The 24852-nt window shown below is 44.3% G+C and overlaps 2 protein-coding genes across 2 annotated transcripts in view; one reads left to right on the top strand and one right to left on the bottom strand.

Moving 5' to 3' along the window:
- Nucleotides 1-576: 576 nt before the first annotated feature.
- ANKRD22 (ankyrin repeat domain 22) lies at nt 577-17889 on the top strand. The gene is made up of 6 exons (XM_080401799.1): nt 577-8769; nt 13037-13228; nt 15027-15134; nt 15446-15523; nt 16401-16499; nt 17298-17889. The coding sequence occupies exons 1-6, from the start codon at nt 8749-8751 to the stop codon at nt 17373-17375; spliced, it is 576 nt and encodes a 191-aa protein (XP_080257925.1). The 5' UTR covers nt 577-8748; the 3' UTR covers nt 17376-17889.
- Nucleotides 17890-18037: 148 nt separating this feature from the next.
- Nucleotides 18038-24852, bottom strand: part of LOC308069927 (uncharacterized protein) — a 46288-nt gene continuing 39473 nt past the window's right edge. Inside the window, exons 14-18 of the mRNA XM_080403080.1 lie at nt 24651-24787; nt 23940-24080; nt 22358-22429; nt 20475-20543; nt 18038-19466 (exon numbers count right to left, since the gene is read on the bottom strand). Of these exons, the coding sequence (XP_080259206.1) occupies nt 19233-19466; nt 20475-20543; nt 22358-22429; nt 23940-24080; nt 24651-24787 (653 nt within the window). The 3' untranslated portion in view covers nt 18038-19232. The remainder of the gene's footprint in view (nt 19467-20474; nt 20544-22357; nt 22430-23939; nt 24081-24650; nt 24788-24852) is intronic.

The raw sequence follows: 24852 nt of genomic DNA, 5'->3' as shown, positions 1-24852 counted from the left end.
GCCCCGCGCTCCCCGCACAGGCAAGGCGACGGCTGCTTACCGTGTGAGCGGCCCCGCCGGCCGGTACTGGAGACAAAGCGAGGGGCGGCCGCCCCGCCGCCGGGGTAGGGAGGGCGGCAGGAGTGGCCTGGTCCTCCGCCGCCCGGCCTCGCCCCGCCGGGACTCGGTGCCCGTGGCGGCCTGCGCAGGGGCAGCGGACGGGGCGGCAGGTGCCGGCGGCGCCGCGGAGCGGAGCCGAGCCGAGCCGAGCCGAGCGCCTTGCGCCGCCGCGGCCGGCCCAGGTTACGGTGCGGGGCGAAGGGAGGAGCCTGCGAGGCGCCGGGGCGAGCAGCGTGGCCGCGGCCCGCTCCGCACCGCGGGGTCCGCCGCCGCCCACCGCCACAGCCCGGCGGCCGCGGGCGCCGCCACGCGTACGGGGCCGCCGCTGCAGCACAACGGCCGCCCGGGAGGGGAGGCGGCGGCGGGCGCGGAAGGCGCCGTGCCTGAGGGGAGCGCGGAGCTGCGGCGCGGCCCGTGTCCCTCCGCGCGGCCCGCGGCCTTGGCGCCCGTCCAGCCACCGCGTTAGTCGGCCCGTACCTGCCCGGGCAGCGGCGCGCCAGCTCGCCTCGGCTGGGCTGCTCCGAGCCTCGGAGGCGGGCGGCCGAGGGCAGCACAACTCGCACTGCTGCTGCGGCGGGGGTCTGGCCGTGAGGAAGGTCTAAACGCAGCCGTGGTGGTCGGTGTCGGCCTGCGGTACCTGGGAGGAGGAACCGCTGGGGCAGGGGACTTCTCCCCCGAGGCAGAGGAGGCTGGGGGCGACAGCGGGAAGGGGGCTGCTGGGCTGGGCTTCCGAGGAGGCGGGGCTGTGCTGCGGGCTGCGCTGGGTCGCTGCTGGGGGTGTCTAGCCAGCGCAGCAGCCGCTCCATGGTGGGTTCCAAGCAGCGTTGGTCGCTGACCTGAATGCTGCCCTGCAACCTCTTGCAGGGTGCAGCTGTGGCTGGTTCTTGTGTAGCACAGGAAGGCCCTCTGGAGAAGTTTGAACCTGATCTGGAGTGATCCTTGGTGGCTGCTTCTAAGCTGGGTGAGCTTAACCCCACACGTATGTCCACGCAACCAGGTTTTGAGGAGCTGCTAGATCCCCCTTCATTCATTCATCTCCCAGAAGGGGCAGTCCCCAGTGTCCACCCATCGCTTCCCCAGCCAGGCACAGCCACGTGCTCCAGGTCATGGAGAGCGAGTGTTCATCCGTGGTTAGCCCTGATGCTGCAGCAGCAAACAGGCACCACTGGTGGGGGTAGGAGGAGTTCGGTGTTGCAATTCTGTTTCCCCCCCCCCCCCCTTCCATCATATGCTTTGTGCAGCGCCATGCTGTCAGGTTCACAGGGTGCATCTTGCCTGAATGCCAGGTGATGCTGCAGGAGTGTGAACTGGAGCAGAGGTGAAGGGCTTTGCTGCCAGGCAGTTCAAAAGGCGCTTGCTTCCTCTTTAGCTAAGCTGGCATCTTGGTCCTGCTCCCTCTCCCTTCAGACTTCGAGCTTGTGCTTTCCTTGGGAGCAGTGTTTGATGTGCCTGCGCTGGGTCTGCCCTGCTACAGCGTGGAGGTGGGCTGGGTCTGGTTCTCTGTGGCATTCAGGACACTGGGGTTCATAAATAATGTGGTGTGGGTGAGAGCAGCCTCTCTGTGTCTTAGCCTGTTGTAGAGGAATGAAGGCAGTGGGTTGATTAACATTGATAATATACAGCTGTGGCCTTGCTTCCACGGCAGTGAGTTGTTTAACATGAATGATGTGCAGCTGTAGCTTGTTCCCAGAAAGTGGTTAAATAGCTCTGAGGAGTGCGGGAGGAGGGGAGGCTGGATGTAAGGGGAGTCAAGAGGTGGCAGAACTCAGATGTAGCAGAGAGGAGGCAGCAGTGTGGTTTGTTGTATGGAAAAAGAGCACTGACAGTAGAGCTTGACCCATGGTAAAGCCTTTTAGCAGCTTGTTAGCTTGTTTGTGCTGTGACAATTGGTGCCCTGTGTGAGGCTCAGAACTATTTGGACTCAAATTGCAACAGCCTGTGAATCTTTCCAGAAGCTGTGAGTTCAGTTCCCAGTGGTCCCACAGGCTGCTAAAGAAGGTGCATCATCTTCTTAGCATGTGTTTTCTATATTGCATGAGACAAACATGTTTTGCTTATATATTGATGTCGATCTCCCTGATTATCATCAAATGGGTTTCGTTTGTCACAAATCTTGATTGGTGAATCTGGGTTTAAGCCCTCACCCAGAAACACCCACAGTGCCTGAGCTGCCCTGTCTTGGCCTGTGATGATGAACTGTTTAATGTGATCTTTCACCTCCTGGGATAGTCTTGTAGGTCAATATCCTCAGCCACCACCATGGGTGTGTTTTGTTATTAAAATTTTGCTTGACTATCTTAGTTAGCCAAAGCTGGGGTCCCTGTTTTTGATACGGAGGTGTCAAGGCTCTTACTATTGTAGCGTAACCTATGGTACCTCCTTACACACCTTGGCTTTTATGTGTCAGTTTTGTCTAGTCTGCTAGTGGCAACATCTCCAGAGGCTCTATGTTTCTTACCAGAGTTTGGCTATTGGGAGCAGGGTGTAATTAACTTAACACAAAACTGTTGTTGTCTTAAATGCACTTTCTCTAAAAGGAAAAATAGTAATAAAAAAGAGAATCTTAAGACCTGTGTGCATTTTTTTTTCTCAAAACCTTTAAGTAATCGAGGATATGCTAGAAATCTGCTAACTCGTCTCTGTTTTCTGGCTCTGGATGGAATCTGGTCTGGATTCTGGGAGTTTTATTCAGGGGTCTGTGCAGAAGCATACATATATTTAAGTGTTGGTAGAAGTGGCACAATTCTGTGCATATACAGTGGTGTGTTTCTGAGCCAATGCTCTCTTGCCCTGGTCTGTTTTGGACTATCGGCAGAACGAGCTTTAGTCTGAGAGTGGTGTAAGATGCCAGCAGAAGAGGCAGTTCCCCACTTGCTGCTTGTGCCAGCAGAAGCTTTTGTGGAGGCTTTGGGAGGTGATCCAGGCTGCAATTAATCCTCTGGAAGGAAAACTTTAACCCAGATCACTTCTTTGTCTGGCTCATCCCCTGGCTGCTCAAGTTTCCACGATCCTTCTACTGCCTGCCAAGTGCCTAGACCGTGCTTGTGTTCACTTCTGCAGCTTTCAAGGCAATTTCCCAGATCCATGATCTCTGGACTTCCCTGTATGTTGTCGGTTGCATAAAAAGCAACAATAGGAGTCTGTTTATAGGTCAGTACTCAGGGCACAATGAATAATGTTCTGTACTGATGTTCCAGCAGGGTAACATCTGACTTATGTATCTGTTCAACCCTGGAGAGAAAGCAGAGGGGTTACAAAGGCAGTGATCCAGTGTTGTGACACAATAAAGCTGTGAGGGACATAGGCAACATAACTGCTGCTGTGTTAAAACCCTATTTTAATAGGATATTCTTCAAATCTCAAAAAGAAAGTTGAGGAGAGACTCACAAATATGTAACTTTACAGTAGGAAACAGTATTTATCCCTTTGGGAGAGTCTTTCCCACAGTAGTGCTTGGTCATATGGAAAACATTGTTTGGGGACTGTGTATGGCCTTTATTTTTCCCATTTTCTACAGTTGGTATGATTCTTTTAAATAGTGATGTGTTTGATCAGTAGAGGAGGATTGTTAATAGACTGTCTGCTTGAGCATAATGAGGCCTACGTGTGTGGGAGCTTTTTATGGGAACACTTGTTATATAGTCTGAGAGATCAAAGGCCACTGGAGAACAGATATCTGGAAGGTCTGCAAGAAAAAAATGGTAGCAGCCAGAGTATAGGCATGAGATCTTGCTGTTGAGAGAAGTGTGAAGAAACAGCTTTGAGTTTTGGCTGTAAATGTTTTGATGTGTTGCAACCAAAAAGAAACAATCTCTTATGTGTAGATCATCTGTATGTCTTCCTATTTAGGAAGGAAGATACAAATTCTGCAAAAGAAAAAAGATCTTTCTCCATCTAGCTGTCCATTTTAAAAAGCTTTGGTATCTGTCCAACTCTTCTTTGGCTTAGCCTCAGAAGAGGGAACACTGACGGACATCATTGCAAGGTGGGACCATTCTGAATTCAGCCTTTCCTCCTTGTGTGATTTGAATGCATCAGGTGGCACATCTCATCATTAGCTGATGTAGTTGGTGTTACTTGAAAACCCCAACACATTTCTCTATGTCCCTCCAACTGTTTGTAGACACAAGGCAGGAAAAATGTTTTCCATCAGAATTACTTTAGCTTTAGGTGTATTAAGGTGTTCTTGGACATGCTTACTGTGTTCAGACTTTGTATCCTGTCCCCAGCCATGTAGAAAATGCCAGAAAATTTTCCCAGAGGTCTGCAGATCTGTGTTAGAGGCCCTTTCAGCAGTTCATTTTGTTGCAGAGCTCCTCTGACACCAAGTAGTAACTGAGAGGAGGAAAACTGCAAAACTATTTTTTTCCTGTGTTGCAGGATTATTTCATGCAGAAATCTCTCACTCCCTCTTCTCTGACAGCCTTGCCTCATAACTAAGATTGCTGAAACTGCTTGCCATCCCAGTATCCTTTAAAGTGTGTTCTTCCCAAGACACACCACGTGTTCTTCCTGCTTCTTATTATTAGGCATGAGTCTTGGAGGTCACTATTCATGTGATTTTAGTACACTGACCTCAGTGAGAAAGGGCAGTCGGCTGTACGCATGACTGCAGAGTATAGGAAGTCTCTTTTTGCTCTAATATTTCCTCCAGGCAGGTGCACAAACTGTACTGTGGGTATTGCTACTAAGTAAAGAGGGAGCAGACCAATGAGAAGGGAGTTTAGCTGGATGCTTTATACATACACATATGTATATAATGGGTACAGCCTGGACAGAAAGAGGATGTGCATCTGCAGTTTGGCATAAAGTATAGCATGCAGGCTCTCCACCATTCCCAGCAAATTCTCCTAAATTGACAAAGTCTGGTGTGAGATTGTTTCCTTTATCATTTTACAAGTAAAATTTTCACAAGCATAAATGAACTGCATGTCTAAAAAAAATAAGTTTTGGAATACCTTATGTTTAGCTTTCTACTAGTGTTTAAGGTTATATTTAGTAGATTGTGTTAAACTCCTTTTATTCTTCTGTTTGTGAGCTTCCTTCAAGAATATTTGATTTAAACAAATAATGGGGAAAGTATGCCTGTTTTGTTAAAGAAGTTGCAAAAAATACCACATCAAGCCTTGCAGCTTAGCTCGGTGGAAAGTCTGAAATCTACCAGCACTGTCTGCAGTCTGGTACAATAAACTAATTCTTAACTCCTCATCCCCTTAAAATCAGTTCAAGTTGAGTGAGTCCAGTAGAGACAAAACAGTCAATTATGTCTTTTAGAAAGAGGAATGACAGACCCTGATCAGTCATTGGGGAAGACCTGTGAATGTTACCAGAGGACTGGTAGAGCGTGTGCTTGTGGCTACTGGTCCCAAAACAAAGAACACTTTAACCCTTTGAGCCAGCTCAGGATAAGTAGAAAATGCTATGGAGCCTGCAAACACAGAAGGCACAAGTCCAGCTAGTGAAAAGATCTCCACAGACCAAATAAAAAAGAATTAGGTGGCAAAGTGAGGCTAAATTAGCAGCCCGTTGGCTGTTGTCCATTTCTGTGCAGCAGACATAAGGAAAGTGTTTGACTCTTGAAATTTTATTTGGGGGGCAGAATTCATTCGAAGGATGCAGGTTCATTAGAGCATGTCCTTGCCTTGATTTTCTCAGAACTGTTTTGTGTTAAGGCCATTTTTGGGGGAGAAGATGCATTAATCAGATTTTCTTAATTCACGTTCCCTCTAAGGTTCTCCAAACTCTAATAAAATAATGAGGTTTTCAGCTTGCAGTCTCTAAAAGACTGTATATGTCTATGACGGCATGCAGTAATACAACAATTATCTGAAGATTTAAGAGCAGCATTTTTACTTGTAACTAAGTGCAAGCTTGTGTGAGAGTGAATGCACACAGAAGGAAGAGTATGAGGAGGGAATGAAAGAAGGAAAACCAGAACATGTGCATCCAGTCCTGTTTACTGAAAATGTCTGAATTTCTACACTGGTGGATTTGGTGAGATTTGTTCTGCAAAAAGACCATTAGAATGCACATATAAGAAGAAAGGAAAATAATTGTCTGAGAATATGGCCACATGCCACTTCCCCCCCCCCCCCCCCCCCCCAATTTTCTCCTCTGTTTCTGAGTTCATTTTTGTAAAAGGGCAATGGCACACCATGGCATAAACACCAATGTCTATTCATGGATTTCATGGCAGATGAGGTTGCTCACTTTGTCTGCATTCTTGCTTGAGTTGGGGAAAGGGGCAGAGGGACACAGCTGTACTGCCAGGCTGCCTGATGCCTTGGGCTCTCTGCCGAGGAAGTGCCACTTTTGTCCGTTAGCTGAGGATCTTGCAGAAGTGAATTTAATCCTGGCTTTCACCAGCATGGGTTACAAAAAATGTTTCTCCCAGATAATATCAGTTGTGATAGATCAGATTTCTAGACTGAGCTGAGCAGTCTCCTCTCCTGTCTGCATTTAGGACATGGTGGGAGACTTCAAGGTTAGATTACAGATTTCTCCCAGTTTTGGAAGTCTTTTCCCAAAAGAACCCGGCACTGTGTATGGACAAAGGTGACCTGTGTACTTCCAGCTTTGCTTCTGTATGTGCTGATTCCAGAAGGGCCTGCCCAGATCACGTAGCCAAGCCCTTCCTACGACCCCCCCCCGACATGCCTAGAAGTAGCTACATCTGGGGAAAAGAGTTGGTCTAGTCTCCCAACAAGATTTCTTGCTTTTTCCAATCCATTTTCATGAACTCTGAGAAAACGCAGTATGTTTGGAGACCTCTGCTTAACCACTGAATTAATTGTAGTCAGCCCTGGGGGCTCAGTCCTCACTGAAACTGGCCTGGTGCCCTGGTGCAGCAAATCCTCTGCAACGTGGGTGCTAATCATCTGCCATCTTGTGTGGGCAAACAGAGCCAAGTAAGTCTTTGTTGGTAAACAGAACATAAGAGTCACCAGAGAAACAATTCTGCATTGTAGAGTACAGTCTATGGAAAAGCCAAAAAAATTATTTCTCAATGAAAAACATTACAGTTCGGCAAGTCTGATACCCCTGGTAAGTGAGGGAAACAGAAGACTCTAACCAAAGTAAGTCACTTCAATGATTTTTCAAGAGGGCCTGAGGTGTGATACTAGGCTAAATGGTAACTTACACTATCTTGGGAAAGGTGTTGCTTGAAGCTATCACTGCACTTTGTGGAGGAGTAGGGTTTTGGTTGTTTTTTGTTTTTTTTAAAAAAATACTTTCCCACATTACCATGCATTTATATATTGGTGTTAGGAGAGTATTAAGTAAACTACTAAGTTGTTATGATTTGAGGTTTCTTTCAACAATTTGTAGTTTATAAATTCCAACAACCTGACCAGTTGACGTTGGAGGATGTCCATTCCTTAGGATCTGGATGTGAAGAAATGTGGGCAAGGAATACCTTTTCACCTATGAGGTATTACTCTTCCATGTCTTTAGGCCAACAGAGTATTCACTGCATGCTGAAAGATTAATCTGTTGGGAGGATCCTAGTGAGGCTGGTCACGGGTAGGTGTAGTGTACATTTCTGTTACAAGCCAACCTGATATTCTGCCGGTAAACAGCCATTGAAGCGGTTATTACTGGTGCCAGCAAATTAACACTGCAGTCAGTGGTGCTATACTACTTTGACCAGAGAAGGACAGAGACAATGTAAGTAATTTTATATGGTCCTCCACCTCACTGGAGAATAAATATGAAAATTATATGGAAATAAAAGTTCTCAAATGTAAGGTAGAGGCCTTGGATTTAAGATGGACAGTTACATGCAGATGTTTTAGAACTTGTTTTAAAATATGCTTGAAATACAGGAAATGTGAATTTAAACTATAAAGGGAAAAGGTATTATGGGTAGTACAGAAATACTATCAGCATCTTAACCTCAGAGCCATGAACATGCAAAAGGGATCGAGGCATCGACAGTAATTCTCATCCCAAGGAAGCTCTAACGCAATTAACATATAAGATCAGCAGGTTAAACATGAATCATATTCATTGTTTGGCTGGGCTAGGAAGAGAAGACTGAGCAGAAGGTGATGAAAGCGGCTCGCCTGTTCGGTAAGAGACTGAAGGTAATTATACCAGGAGCTCTCATTAAAGTGTGTGGGATCTAGTTGGTTCCCTTTTCCCAGTAAGTCTCTTGAGGTGTGCTTGCAGAGGGTTTTCAGTAGTTTTAGTCAGAAGTAGCTTGGGTGGCAATCTAGCTACTGTTCACTTAGGGTTTAGGTCTCATGCTTTTTTTCCTATACACCCCCCCCACACCCCCCTTTCTTCACTTGTGAAACTTTCTTCCTCTCCCTCTGCCTCCTCCTGTCCTCAGCCTGTTTTGCCACTTTCCTTTTTAGGTAACTGGAGGCTGTTCTTGCAAAAAGGACATAGGAAAATGCCTGTGTGTTGTAACTTGTTCTGTTGTCTCTCCCGTAAGCTGTTCTCGTGTTGCCTCCTTGGGCTGGGTTTCTGGAGACAATTGTTTCATGCTACCAACTGGAAAGCACCTAAAGGAAATGTAGCTTAAGAGAGTGATACTTTTAAGTTAAATATTAACCGGAATCAAAGAAGCTTAAGAGCGTTTAAAGTGAGGTTAACTGGTTGAGCTTGTGAACAAGAGCGAACTCAAGCAGTGAAGAGTTAGACATGGGGATACTCTATTCGGAGGTAGGTGACCGTTTTTGCACAGCGACTGAAGCTATTGAACAGAGACTCACTGGGTTTGGCTTGTTCCCTTTGCAGCCTTGCATGCACAGGCTTATACAGATCTGTAAGTTCTCTGGAAATGCTGTACTTTGGCTATTACAAATTGACAGAAGTACTGTTTGCAGGAGTAAAGAAAATGTAATAACCAGGGTAATTATTGTGACTTCACAGAGGAAGTATGTGTTCAACATTTTTTGTTCTGTATTGAGATCGTAATGATTCTGAGCAGGGGCAAAGGACAAACGGCTTCGCAAACTGCAAACAGCTCCTTGGCTTATATTGAATATAGGTCATAAAGCTAACGCCTAAGGAAACATTACCCCCCACCCCACAATTGTTTTAAGAATGTGATATTTATTTATTTATTTTTAGCTCTTTATGGGTTTGTCCCCAGACCGAGGTCCTGGGTCTGGGACCTAGCATAGTCCTGAAATTTAGCATAAATACTATCTAAACATATTTATTTTTTTATAAACTTTCCATTTCTACGTTTGGGATCAAATGAGAATTTTGGTCCTTTTTGACTGTGGATACAGTGGATTGCACTGTTGTTTCTTTTTCTGGAGACAGAATTACATAGTGGTTCCTTTAAAAGCTTACATTTCTTTGCTGAAAGCCACTCTATTTTTTAAAGTTTTCTTCTTCTCTTTCAGTGTTCTAGGGAGCTTCAATTTGTGCATTCATAAGGCGATGGGCTGTGTAGACTGCACCTTGTTCTGAAAGGATTTGTTGCCTCTCTCCAGATCTGCTACTCTGAGATAAGATTGTACAAGAAAACAGTGTCATCTAGCTTAATTAAGTGGTGTTTAGATAATGTTCAAATGCTGTCCATACTTCCATGCTTATTAGTTAGTATTTTCATATACATAATTCTCTTCCTTTAAAATTTTGAGTGATATACTGTTTGGTTTGGTGGATAAAAAGTATGCTTCTTTATACAGGACAGAAATCTAGAGAAATACAAATAAGAAAGTGTAAGTTGCCTTTTCTGAGGAGTACAGATTGGATACTAGCACATTCTTCAACATCACAAACATAATTTAGACTTCCCTATTTAGTTTGTAGCATGCTTTGGATGAATTTTAGTGCACAGAAGAGACTATGGATTGGTTCAGAATATCTGGATGTTACGAAATATCTCCTTTTTGTCTAAACAACTGCAATGTGTTGATGTAACTTAGGCAATTGCCTGCAGATCTCAAAGGAGGAAGCAATTATAATCTGATAGTGCTCAGTTGATAGACTGGCTTTACCTTAGTCTCTTCTTTATTGGCTGAATGCTTTGTCCTTAGTGCTGTGCCTTTAATCCTTATTTTATGTGTGGTAGAACTTGCTAAATAGCTCATGGTTTGTTACTAGCTCAGCAAAGCTAGGCAGAGGGAGATGCAAGAAGCTCTGAAAACAAGTAGACAAATTTAGATGTGGTAGTTCATCTGGATCTGAGTAAACTACCAGGTCCTGATTTCAATCACATGGCCCATAACTGATTAAAAATAAATAAGTAAATCAGTTGTATAGTGATATTGTTCTTCTTCCTAACAGTGAAAGTGGTTTATTTTACTTTTCTTGCAGCCCTTATCTGGTGATCTTGTACTGTGTGATCTCTGCCAAGAAAACCTTTGCCCATCCTATGACTAATTTTCACCTTTCTTGAAGGGCTTGTAGAAGAACTAGTATTGCAGAAAGAGAGATTCTAATCTAACTATAGAGGTTTTGCTTAAAACTGCATATTCAATTTTCCTTTGAACACCTGACTTGCATGAACATCACTCAGTCATTGGCATATATAATCTTCAAAATCTAATTTCCAGGCCCCAGTGTCTTCCTTTTGCTTTCTTTAGTCAGGTAGAGCCATGTGCTCTAGTTCATAGTTAGACCTGATGCTGCGGCAGCAAACAGGCACCACTGGTGGGGGTAGGAGGAGTTCGGTGTTGCAATTCTGTTTCCCCCCCTTCCATCATATGCTTTGTGCAGTGCCATGCTGTCAGGTTCACAGGGTGCATCTTGCCTGAATGCCAGGTGATGCTGCAGGAGTGTGAACTGGAGCAGAGGTGAAGGGCTTTGCTGCCAGGCAGTTCAAAAGGCGCTTGCTTCCTCTTCAGCTAAGCTGGCATCTTGGTCCTGCTCCCTCTCCCTTCAGACTTCGAGCTTGTGCTTTCCTTGGGAGCAGTGTTTGATGTGCCTGTGCCGGGTCTGCCCTGCTACAGCGTGGAGGTGGGCTGGGTCTGGTTCTCTGTGGCATTCAGGACACTGGGGTTCATAAATAATGTGGTGTGGGTGAAAGCAGCCTCTCTGTGTCTTAGCCTGTGAACCTTTCCAGAAGTTGTGAGCTCAGTTCTCACTGATGCTTCTTCAGAGTTTTTTGTTATGGGAGCACTGGCCTTTATTTCTCAGAGGTGCCAAAAGGAGATGCCATAGACCTTATGTCTGTGCTCCAGCTGCTAGTGCATCTCTAATGGGGGAAGCTGCTGGTGTTCTCCTGAATGTCTTACACTGCTGTGAGACTTCTGCGCTCATAGTCCTGCTCCTCTCCTCAGCTGAGACTGACCCTGAGGCATGAACTTTGGATTCTTCTGATACTGCTTTCACCTTGCATGTGAAGCCCAGTTATTCTGAGTATGTATCTCATAGGTTTATTTCCCTCTTGTGTTTGATGGGTGTATAACAATAATGTAATAACCATAACACAAATCAGAAGCCGGTCATGAAGCTACATCATAGCTGAGGAGGTCTTTGAACACTGTAGAAAGCCGAGTGAGGGTTTCCAGACTTCTAGCCTCCGTGCTTTTCTGTAGATACAAAGGAAATGTGTTTTCTTGGGTTTTGGAGTGAATCTACTGCCTGTGTATAACATTGTCCTAACTCTGTAATTGGCCTCGCTGCTGATATTCTAGGCAGGTGCTGTCTAACTGTGTGTAACTGTCTTCTGGCCAAAGTTTGGAGAATTGTTTAAAACAATCTTAAGCACAGGCAGAAAGAGAGGTTTGTGGCAGAGGCTTCAGAGCCATGGAAATCCTTGCACAGTTCTCAAGCTCTAGTCTGGAGCTGGTCAGGTTTTGTGTCCATTCTGCTGCTACTGGAAGCCTGTTTTGGAGCTTTACTCTGCACATGGCTAAAAATCTTTTTTTTTTAATTTTCATGCTAAACTGCTTGGCCAGATGTATATAGCCTTTTTTACCTTGCTCCTTGAAATTAATTGGCTCTTCTCTAATACTTACCCTTCAATTTATTTTGGAACACTTACAGACCTGTCTCTTTTCTTCCTAGCCAAGCTAAGAAAATCGGTCTTTCTTCAGGCTTTTCATATTCCTCACTTGTATAGAGGTCTTACGCTCCTGCCATAGTGTGACCTCATTTTTGGACCTAGATGACAAGAACTGTATCCACTATCGCAGTCAGATAATATTTAAAGAAAATGCCTATCTGGAAAATGGTGAATAAACCCCTCAGTATTGAAGGCAGAAGAAAAGAAAGAAACTTACTCTCTTTTTGACTGGAGAACTTCAAATGCTACCAGTTTGCCACATTTTCCACTGTTATTTTTCTGCCTGTATTAGGCCTGTAGAAAGTCATTGTGCACCTGTCCTTCTCAGCCTCTCCTTAGTCTGAGTTCTTGCTGCTGGAAAGGGAAGGAATTTCAGGTTAGGTCAAAGGTGTGTAGAAGTATTGAAGCAAAGACTCGAGCAGTAAGCAGTTCCCAAAAGCCAAGCAGGATCTGAGCTGTGGGCACACGTGCATGTATTTTTTAGATATGAAGTTTAACTTCAGTCCCTAGAAAAGAAACATTGCGGGGGTTTGGTTTTTCAAGTTTCACCTGAAGTGTGGTTCTGCTCTGGGAGCTGATGAGTCAGCCAGAAGCGGTACCTCCTGTTCGGCCGTGAGGCGTGGGCTTGTCAGCGCTTGCTGCTTCGTACGGTGAGATCGGAAGCCGTTCTTTTAATGGCTGTAAGCGAACCAGATTTATTTCTGGGATTATAGACACATCGTCCAAAATGAATAGAAAGTTCGTTCTCCTGTGCAAGGGCTGTGGCTTCTCGGGCCGAGGGCTGAGCGCTGCGGCGCGGCAGCTGCAGGATCGTCCCTTACCGCCATCTGCTGGAAGCCACCTGGAACTACAGCCTCTGTCAGAGCGCCTAGCATTGTCTTGGAATGTGCCAGTAATAACTCAGAATGGGAAGTATGGATGTCTTAGTGAAACATGCTGATAAATATTATCTTTTCTCCTCAGCCCATTTGTCAGGCAGCTTATAATAACGATTTCAATGAAGTTCAGCTCCTTTTGGAGCACAACAGCAACTATCTGAACATCCAGGACAGCTTCAGTGGAGACACACCCTTAATTTGTGCATGTAAACAGGGAAACAACAGGATAGTTAGCTACCTTCTAAAAAGAAATGCTGATGTCAACCTCAGAAACAAGGTAAGTGGCCTTTGCAGCAACTATTCTTTGAGATTCTTGTAGGGTGTGTGGGGACACTGGCAAGCACAGCCAAGCCTGAGGTTTGTTTCCAGCTGAGGCATAAGTATAACCCCAAATTATAATTCAATAGACCTATATGTTTATGTTTGTCTCCTCCTTTATTTTCGTAACTTGCTAATGCACACCAAGTAATAAACATTGCCAGCCGGAGTTTCTCTGTGTGTTCACGTTCCCTATTTTGGTAGCGCTGCAGGACATCCCTGGTCCCCAGTGGGTTCTGTCTGCTTACCCACGCAGCATTCTGCATTCATCTTGCTCTCCAGCTTGTATCTATCCCTTCTGTAGCCTTTCTTTCCCTCTGTCTTTTTCTTCACCCTGGTTAAAAGGAAAGTCTGAAGGAGAGCCTGTCCATCTGTCCCAAATATATCCCTGAGGAGAGACAGACTATGAAAACCTTCCTTATTTCCTCTGCAGACCTGGTTCTGTCATGCTACAGAACAGCGACATGACACGTAATAGCATGCTGGGGGCAAGGAGGGGAAGCCTTCCATCTTTCTTCCCCTGTTCCCTATTTTAGAAAATCCCTACCTGTCTTGCGCTGTAGCTGTGACCATTTTCCCTAAGGTGATGAGGAATTATGTTTTTGTGGTAAATTTCCATGTAGGTTACAAATAAAAAATAGCAGAAAGATGTGTGTTCTGGCTTCATTTGTGATTTATTGTCATGATGTTAAGGGTGATAAATAGCCAGGACCCGCCCCCGCCCCAACATTGTCAATTCTATTGTATGATCTCATACTCCAATGCAATGTTTACTGAGTTTCTACACATTTGTAGGCTACCTTATGTGTCTGCTTTCCAGCACATTTGTTTATTTCATAGGAGGGCAGCAAATGTTTGTGAGGTGGCATATTCTATCCTGTCTGTTCTTGATGCAGAAGGGTCTCCATCTTACCTCAAAGTCCCTTTGAAAGGGTTCAGTGTTCTGTCGCAAGCTCATTTTAATTGCACTGGTAGCCATTTGCTAGCAAAGCCTGGGCTTTCTTAAATGCCTCTCTGCTTCACCTTCACAGATGAAATCAGGCCCTTGGGTGCAGAGCTCAACTGTGGTGCTCAGGGCTGAGAATGGGGAACAGAGGATGCCACAGAAAGGCTTCTCTGCTTGCTTTGGGCCACAGTGTACCCCACTGTAACCCTGTAACCTAGTTTGACAGTGTTCTTCATTACACAAGTTTACAGCCCTGCCCTTTACTTGCTTTGGTACAGCCAGTATTGAAATACTTTTGAAACTCTGTATTCAAAAACTTTTTAAACACTAGGAGTCTGCTTGGGGGTGTTGCCCCTTGCCTGTGTTTCTCGTGTGTGCCAAAGGAGATGCCATAAACTCTCACGTGTCTTTCCTACAGGAACCAGCACCTCTCTAAGAAGAGGAGCTGTGGGGATTCTTCCTGCTGATTTGACTTGCTGGGCAGTGGTAGTAGCCACATGAGATGTCCACTCTGCCCCTTCTGTCTCTGCAGCCATGTCTGAGTTTGCAGACATACACATGGAATCCTTTGGATCCCACATCCTTCTTGCATGTGTAGCCCAATTTCCATGAGCCTGTATGTGTTAAATATGCTTCTGCCTGAAGGAAGCAAAATGCATGTATCTGTTTCTGCTTGGAAATCAGAGAAATATTTCTAGTAGATAACCTAAAAGAAAGCTTGTGAAATATAAAATGGTCTACTATTGCCAATATTAAACAAATAGAATCAGATCACTGAATTTGGTGCTAACCAGAGTTATTTTTTGTTTAGAAGGACCGCACTTGTCTGCATTATGCTGTGAGAAAATGGTTTACCTTCCTTGACTATGTGCTCATCATAATCCTCATGCCAGTTATGCTTATTGGATATCTTCTTATGGTGAGTCTGGATGAAAGTAGGAAAGGCCCTGTACCTTTCCCCTTATTGTCTTTTTCATGGCAGTATTTCAGGCCAGGAACCTGTATAGAATATGGACTGCTTTTTTAAAGCAAGAACTGATGGAGAGCAACAGAAGAAGCAAGGATTTTGCCGTTAATATAGCTAGTAAACTAACAGAATTGTATCACTACATCAGTCTGGAATTTGCAGAAGCCAGACACTCTTCTTGGAAAAAACCACAGTATTTAGCCAAAATATACTATATGCAGATAACTGTCTTACTATGTTACTCTTTCTCTTGTACCAAACAGATCTCAAAGACTAAACAGAATGAAAACCTGATCAAGATGTTGCTTAGAGCTGGAGCTGATGTTAATGCTACAGACTTTGTAAGTGGGTTTATATTATACAAATGCGAATGTGGCATGTTTACTTGCAGCAATATTAAAAACAGCCTTCAGAATCCTCTAGCAACACAGTCCTGCTTTCAGAGTAGGATTGGATACTGAACTGGCTGTGATGTACCAGGAGGAACCAATGTTTCCCCTAGACACTTAGGCAATAGTTTTGTAATATGCACAGGAATAATTGTCAGCTGATCAACTAATTCTCCCTTCCTGATACATGCCCTCTTAAGAGAATCCAGGCAAGCTGGGTTGAGATAACTTACATATTACATACCTGATCCTATAAAGATTCTAGTGATATAAGGGTCTGAGTTTGTCATGATTTATGAGTTCTTGGGCTGGAGCAGATTTGTGGGCAGAGGTTGTGCCACAGTGCTGGACCCTGTGTCTTCTCTTGGTCTTCAGAGTGCGCTGATCTGCCATGTGTACAGTTCTGTATCCACTAGCCTGGGTCTGGTAGAGCTCCTCTACTCTAAGGCAGAAAAAGAGAACCCCCAATTTTAGCAGCCGCCAAATTCTAAAACACTGACAGGTGAGCAAATGGTATTGCTTAAGACATAGTTGTTAAGATCAAGATCATGGAATCCTCTGAAATTAGTAAAGAGCAATTTCAGCAGGAAGCCAATTATCAGACCTGTTTTAGCAGCAGCATCCTGGGGAAGGGATGATTTTTTTGTTCCTGTTGCTCTTATGAAAATGTATTTGTTTTACTGTGTAATGCATTGTAACAGGAAAAGATACGTGTCTTTTGCATCCAGTGTTTACGGGAAAACTGATAAGGCTACAGGTAGTCATGCTTGCCTAAGGTCTGCTGAAGAAGTAATAGAACTAGAAGTAATCTGCTTCTGTTTCCCTTCAGTCTGGTAACACAGCCCTTCACTATGCTTGTGAAATGAAAAATCAGGCAGTCATTCCTCTACTGCTTGAAGCTCACGCAGACACTTCTGTAAAGAATCAGGTAAGAAGGTGAAGTTGATAACTATATTTCCTTATCATGATAGTGAACCAGTATGTTGTAGGCCTTAGCTGGTGTGCAGCAGTTTAAAATAAGGGTGGATAGATAGGTTCCTGGCAGCAGACTTGTTTGCTGTGGGGTATAAAGCAATGTTTGCTCCATTGCTTTTGTTGGCAAGAGCAACTTTAAAGTCCAAATCCTTCACTGCTGGATTTCTACCAGCAAACACTGCCTGCACTTCCACCAGACTGGCAGATCTCTTAGCTATCTTTACGGTACCTTTTCTTAACTCAGAGCTGCCCTACAGTTGTTCCTAAGATGCAGGCTGCAGGGGAGAAATTAAAGCCTTCCTAGGTGCTTTTTGTGCCACTGGACACCGTTCTTCTGAGAGGGGCTAAGTTAAGCTTCTTCTGTCATCAGAAAAGCTCAAATGTTGTCCAAATGATTCTATGATTTTAAATCAATATTGACTTGGAAGTATCTGCATCGCCCAGTTGAGGTGAGCAATGTATTGCCCATGTTGCCCTTGAAATTAGCTCTTTGCTTAGCTCTGCACTGACTTTGGTCATTAGCCCCCGGGAACAGTGGAATGGCTGTCACTGCTGGAGGGAAGGACTCTGCCACTGGCTTCGGTGAGAGTGATCTTAGGCCCAGCACATTCTGAAACCTTTATTTTAGAGCAAGGATGTGACAGTGAAACTTAGGCAGGGGAGCACTGCATGTGAGCAGCAAATACAGGAAAGCTCTTTGCACTTGACCAATATCTGTCATATTGCAATGTATTTCATCTGTTTCTTTCAGGATGGGGAGACTCCTTTAGATATAGCAAGAAGATTACAGTTCCACAACATTGAAAGCATGCTAAGGAAAACTTCATAGTTGTCAAGGATTCTTGAACGTGCAGAAAATTACATCATCTGACAATCCACCTTGCGCAGCAGCAGAAGTCCTGCAGCAGGTTGAGGGCAGTGACTTGATAGACTTGGTCCAAAGCCACTCATTCCTTGCTGCAGGCTTTGACTATTTCTTGTGAGACTTGTCAGTACCCACAAGGCCACATGGGCTGAAAGGAGTTAATTTGATTTTACTAAGCCATGAATGATTACAATAGCGTTCAAAATATTGCCCTTCCCATTTGCTTGCCCAGTTTTATTACTTGACTTGCATAGACTGGATTTTGAAAGCTAGCTACAATATTTCTGGAAGCATAAACATTGCACATAGTGGTTGGCAGCCAATGCAAAAATAAAATATTCTTTTGAGTGTGTGTTCCATAGGGGATACATTTGACAACTGAACGATACGCCACAGCAGTTTATACAAAGCCTGGTACCCTTCCTCTTAGTATTTCTCTTCCTGCAGTGGGAGTGACTGGGAGAATAGATCTCTCTGCTTACCACTTCCTCCTTCCATCCCTGCTACAAGTTTCACACACCTTAATTCTCACTATGTTGCTACGAGGGAAGGATTATCTTCTCCCTTTTTTCATGTAAGGAACAGCAAAAAAGAGATTCAATGGGTTGCTGGAGACCACAAAGAAAGCCAATTCCCAGGTTAGTTTAATGCATTAAGAAACAATAATGAAAATATGTTTGGCGCAGTAGAGATACAAGTCTCTTGGCTACTTTTGCAATATAAACAGTGTACTAAAGAAAAAACAATCAATAAATGAAATGCTGTTGGTGGGAACTAGATGTATACTTCCCATGGGACTGGACAGGATACCACGCTTTTCAGAGTGGTGCATGCAGCAGGGGGATGCATATACCAAAATAATAATAAATTCATGAGTCTTCTCTTGCATAGGTGAAGGCAGAAGAAAACCTGCAGTGGTAAGCAATATATTAATGTGGCCTGGTGCTTTGTGATTTAATAATGCAGCAGTAAAGGGGAATCTCCTTTCAAATGCTGCTGTATCTTGCTTTCTTGGTCTAATGGATCTTTATTTTTGTTGACAGTTTTGGCCATTTCCTGTAAGCTGTCATAAGTTCAGAAGATAGATGCCATGATCAGCAATGCTAATGGCTGCTAGACTACACGCATGGACAAGATAGTGTATTCTTCCTGTGTTGCAGAACACAGATACATTTTTCTGTGTAACTGTTCTGGTTTGGATGCTGACTCCAACTACAAAGGGTCCTGGCTGGGCAATACGAACTTGAGTCTCCACCCAGAAACAGCCCAGGAAACAAAGCCATCCTGTCTCAGCCTGTAATAATGAACACTCTGGATGCAGCCTGGGGACAGACAAGCCAAGTTCTCTGTCGAGTGGATAAATTACTTAATTTAAACAAAGGTCAGTTTTACTTCAACAGAGAAATGAGCAAATCCCACTTTTGGGTCTTCATGGAAAGACACTACCTGGGCATGGGAATGTCTCTGGGGAGTACCTGGGATATACACAAGAACAACAGGGTTTAGGCTTAGGAAAATCAGTCTTTGAGAAATAAAAGCTGTCCAAATTAAGTGATTCTTGCAGTGTGTACTCTAATATATTCACGTTTTCAGCTTTCGTTCCTGTACACCTCAGCCTTCTCAGGAAGACAGCAGACACAATAATACCATGGAAAACCTCAAACAATGAGGAAAGCAAGAAACCAACAAGTGCAGATAAATACCTATACTGGTATCCATGATGTGTATCTGTGTATTCACCTCTTCCCCAGGTATCACCCTTATGGCCAAATAGAAATTTTGGAGGTTTTTACCTAGTGAATCAACACTGTGCATGTGGTTTCAAAAGTATTTTTTTATGAGTTCAATGATTTTCCAATACATTTTCTCAGTTGCATCAAGGCCCCAGATGAAATCAAGATGTCCCCAAGCAGGAAAATGGTCATGGTAAATGAGATTAGTAATTCGAGGAAGTAACTTTGCTATGTCTTTTGGATCTGCAAATTTGTCGTCTCCACCACTCCAAACAGCAATTGGTATGCTTATCTTCTCTATCTTGTATGCAGGAGGAGTAGACTGTGAGAAAAGGAGGAGATCTGAGTGAATGTTGTTATATCAGAAGTTGTGTTTAGGGAAAGGATTCTTTGCAAGCATCTCTCTCTTTCCCTTCTGCACTCACTACAGGAAAACAGTAAGGATGAAGGCCACCCTCCCAGCGTTTATTGCCCTAACCCCGTTCTTTGTCTACAGTGCAAAGGAACAATCCGTCCTATTCCTGTGTCTTTCCTGCATGCATGGCTAAGAGTTGTCCTGCAAGTTTACCATTCGGTTGTGCCCTTCCACAGGTTGGGATATGGAAAGCACAGTGTCTGTGTTTATCAGGCAAGGACTGTGGGGCTTAATAATGTGTATATTTAGGGTGGGAAGGTCTTTAAGTTCTGTTGTGGCACAGAGTGCAACTGTTGGTCTTAGTTGTTATGCTTGAGACTGAAGTGGCAAGGTAATACTTTTGCCATTTATAATTTCCCTCTGGAAAATTTCTGAGACAGTGTGCATGAGTAGAAATGACTGATTATAACTCTGGAGCCTTTCTGTCTGTGAAAAGCAGCCTGTCGTGATACAGCACAGGACACTTGCAAGTCAAATGTGCTAATTATAAGTGAAATGATTGTCAGCCAATTGGAGAGGTCACTGTAGCTGTGAGATTCATTTCCTCCCTTAACTGAAAGGCAGACCTTGAGGATTTTGGGGGAAGTGAAGAGCTCCATACTCATTCAGTCCTAGAGCCTGGATGTGGCTCTTAGCCTTTTGGGAATGGCAGGTAAATTGACATGTCATTGGACACATCCCTGCATCAGTAGTGGAGGCAAAATGAACTTCTGTTAGCTGTCTGCAAGAATCTGTCTATGCCTTGTCTGTGAATAGACTTCGACACTTACAAGTATTAGATTCATGTTTAACATTACCTCAGACCACTCTCCTCCCCCTTTCTGTAGCCCTGACAGGGGATAAAATCTGAACTTTTCTATTCTTAGTTTTGCCAGGACCCGAGGATGAGTTCTCAGAAAAACTGAATTGCCTTACCTGGTTGTATTTCTTCATGTTTTCCTTACAGCCGTAGTCATAGGCTTGAAATCTGTCTTTAACTACTAGCTGTTAAAAGAACAGATAGGATGTAAGTGTTGAGAGATCCAGAAGCAGAGTGCAGGAGGTGTTTTCTTGCCTGTGATTGAAGCCAAGGCTCAGGCAGCTAACCACGAGTTACTCCCACCCCTTCTTCTGGTTGCAGGATTCCAGGGCTACGGAGGATGGGTCGTAGGGTAAGTGGTTTCATCGCCTTTACTCTTGCTAACTTTTTCTCCTGATCCTCAGCTGCCCTTCTTGTTATGTTTATTAAGATTTTGCTTTACTACCTTAGTTAACTGAAGTTGGGGTCCCTGTTTGCGATGCAGATTTGGGTTCAGTTATCACATGGAAATAGGACCTGAATGTCTATCATATGTCAGGGCTGTTACTAGTCTAGTGTAATATAAGATCTCTCCTTACACTTCTTGTCTTTTGCATGTCAGTTTGGTCTGCTCACAGCAGTGGCAACATTTGCAGATGCTCTGTACTTAAGTGTTTGGCTGTACTTGAGTTGTGCTCTGACAGCAGTTTTGAGGTGAAACATTAGACACAAGATATTAGCCTCCTTGAGCCTGTGTTGCCCAGAAGACATGGTCTATGCCCTACAAGACTGATGAGTGAAGAGTTAAGTATACATTTGTCTGGAGTTTATAGTTTGAGATTTTTTTTGTCACTTTTGTTTTATTTTTTGCACTAACCTGACACATAACTTTGTTTGTGAGTGGTTGTAGGTAACACAGGTTGAGAGAGTCAGTGTCTGTCAGCTTAGAAAACCTTGACTTCAAGGTTTCAGGTAGCTGGGAATGTGCTAGAGATCTGCTTGCTGTGTTGCCTGTGCTATTTTCTTCTCTGCTGCTGTATCTGTGTTTGCTTTGTAGCCCCTTGACTTTGTTAGAGGCTGGCAAAACAGGCTGGTCGTGGATGGTTTTGTCCCAGTTTCCTGGCTCTGGGTAGGTGTATCCTGCAGGACTGACCGCTGGGAATTTTTGTGAGGGGTGTTCTCAGGAGCACACCTATATTCTTCCCCATATTAAGTGTTCGCAGAAATGAGGAGTCTGCTTATAAGATGTGTGCGGATATATCCTGGCTCAGCAGGTGTACTGGGACACATGCAGTGATGTGTCTGGTTTCTTGGCTGGAGCTGTCTTGTGCTGGTCTGATTCAGACCATGAGCAGAACAAGCTCAGATCTGTCAGTGCATACATGGAAACTCACCTTTAGAGAACTCAAATCCAGGATCTGGACAGCGGCAAGAATGACTTTAAAGGGCTTTGGAAAAAACTGGCTGTTGGGAACATCCCTGTAGTGGTGTTGCTTGTCATGTATGTAGTAGTGTAAGACATTTCCCCACTTTGCCATTGTAGCAGCAGAGGTGTTAGTGCAGTTAACTAGCTTTGGGCGGTGATCCAGGCTACAATTAACCCTCTGGAAGAAAAGTTTTAACCCAGATCACTTCTTTGTCTGACTCATTCCCTGGCTGCTCAAGTTTCCGTGATCCTCCTACTGCCTGCCAAGTGCCTAGACCGTGCTTCTGTTCACTTCTGCAGCTTTCAAGGCAAATGTCTTCATAAATAAAGATGAAGGCTGGAAGCCATTAGAGCCCAACATGCAGAGAGGCTTGATATGCCCTGGGGAAATGTCAGTACCTGATACCAAAGGAGCAGTTCAGGCAATAGTCTGGTGAGCCATGGAAAACAGTGCTCCCGCTGTGACTGGTGAGCATGTGAGAAGGTGTGATGGGCAGTTTCCCAGACCCATCACCTCTGGACTTCCCTGTAGGCTACTGGTTGCACAAAAAAGCAGTATTAAGAGTCTGTTTATATGTCAGTGCGCAGTTATACCTGATGCCAATGAAGAACGTTCTGTACTGACGTTCCAGCAGGGGAATGTGCTACGTATATATCTATTCGACTCTGAAGAGAAAACAGAAGTGTTACGAAGGCAGTGATCCACTGTTGTGACGCAATAAAGCTGTGAGAGACCTGAACAACATACTGCTGCTGTGTTAAACCCCCATTTTAACAGGTTATTTTTCAAGTATCAGACAGAAAAGTGAAAAGCAGACTTAGGTATAGCTGGTTAATAGAATGCATCTGCACGCTTTCTCCATGAAAGTGAGTCTGTTCCATGAAGATAGTACTACTGTGGGATCCTATGGTTCAGCAACAGCAGGGAACACCCCCACCCCCCACCCCAATCCTTTCAAAGTAGATTTCTCACCTCACAGCAGACCTTTATGCATGTATAAGTCTTTTCAAGATTTGTTTTTCTCTTCACTTTAGTCCTTTACTACACCGTAAGTGTACACTTTACACTCATTAAGCTAATGAAGCCAGCTTACAGAACAAAGTGCTTTTTCTTCTATTTGTATTTTTATACTTCTGTTACGGAGATTTTCCAATTCCATCTCTCTAGATTCCTCCTCAGACTTGTTATCTTGCCCATTAGTGATTAGAACCACATTAGTGAGTTAACCCAAGACAGGAAAGATCCTTAATGGTTTAGCTCTGCAATTCAAAAGAGCTACAATGTCTTTAATTGATTTTGCATTGAACCTTTGATTCTCAGTGTTTTCCCGTATGTGCTTTTATGTGTAGTTATAAATGGAGAACAATGGACCCCAGTCTTTACAGATATTACGGTAATAAATATTACACAGGCCAGGTCCTATACAGTTTGGACACTGTAAAGTAGATTTAAGACACACTACAGCATCCCTGTGTTGGCAAGCATTGGGACAACTCTTCTGTCTCTCCTGTCCCCTCTCACTGATGCACTAGTCTTTGTGACTCCCACTGTAGGTGTGTTGCACTCCTCAGGCACAGTGGAAGGACTTTCTGTAGGTGTACTGTCGTGGATTGAGCTGTTGGGCCCATTTCTAAGGATAACAGCACTGGGAAAATGCCCCTTAGAGTAGTGCTTTGGGACCAAGTTCTGCTGCAAGTAGTCTGAAAAGTGGGAAGAGAAAAGGAGCTTTTTCCTGTCTTTTAATTATTCCAGTACTCAGAGGACCGTGGTCCCCACATGCTAAAGGAGGAAACTGGGAACTGTATTACCAACAAGTCTGACTCCATCATTCATTGGCTTTTTTTAAAGAGTATCTGCGTATGACCAAAATCTGGTTGGCTTAGCCCAGAAAGGGGGAACATCTATTGCCGTGTGTGACATAGCTCCAGACTGAATTCCATCCTTTCTTTCTGGGATTGGAATGTGCCTAGTTGTTGATCCCATCCATCATTAGCTCTAGTCCTGTTTGGCACTGTTCACACCGTACAATGTCCTGGCATTCCCTTGGTCTGCTAAGAACCACGTTGTGGTTTGTGTACGATTATATGCGTAACAGTTGCTAGATGAGGATAAAGTGCACAAATGTAGCTTCCCAAATCACTTTTACTTTGAGTATGTGTTCTTGCACATACTTACTGCGTTCAGATTTCTGATGTTGCCTCCAGCTATGTTACAGAGTATATGGCCACAAAACTTATCCAGGCTTGTACAGAACTGTGTCGCGGGTCCTTTCAGAAATTCATTCTGGCGCATGGTTCCTTTGCAGCCAAGTAGTAACTGACGGAAGGGAAAAGTGCAATACATTTTTCTTGTTGCAGGAGCATTTTCTGCAGCAAACTGATGCTAATAGCCTAGCCTCCTAACTCAGTATTCAAAGATTGCCAGAACAGCTTGCCCTCCCAGTACCCTTAAAACATCTTCTTTCCCATAGTGCATCATATATCCTTCCTCCTTCATATTACTGGCATGAATCCTGGAGGAAGCCATCTTCCATTTCTAGTGTAGTGACCTCAATGCTCACTCCTTTCTGAAGTCCCAGAGATTGTCACGGCTGTTATTGTAGCTCTGGTTTAGTTCCTCCTGCACAAGACCAGCAAAAGTTAACGGCAAGAGTCCTATGATGAGACAGTTTCACAAGTCTCCTAATTCACTGGGATCTGCCGCTACAAGCCCTGTATCTCCACTATTTTCCCCACAAAGTTTGGGAACAGATTTTTCAAGAGCACTTGATTTATCCTAAGCTTCAGTATCAGCATCCTACCTGTCTGGGAACACTTCGTCTCAGGTTGAGTGAACCCTGTGAAGGTAAGTCAGACATAGGGCCTTTTAGAAGGAAAGATTACATACTCTGATCAGTGGTTCAGGAATCCTTGCTATCTTAATCAGAGGGCTTGTAGCATCCACGCCTGTGATTACTGGGGCCAGAGCAGAGAACATTTTCACCCGTTTAGCCAGCTCAGGGTGTGTAGAAAATGCTATGAAGGCTGCAAACACAATAGACCGCCTGAGTTAGTGATGACATCTTCCACAGGCAAAATAAATAAATAAG

Source organism: Falco punctatus (assembly GCF_963210335.1).
Source record: "Falco punctatus genome assembly, chromosome: 9".
NCBI classification, from domain to species: domain Eukaryota; kingdom Metazoa; phylum Chordata; class Aves; order Falconiformes; family Falconidae; genus Falco; species Falco punctatus.
Note: the sequence above shows the minus strand (reverse complement) of the source record. Positions and strands in the feature narration are given on the sequence as shown.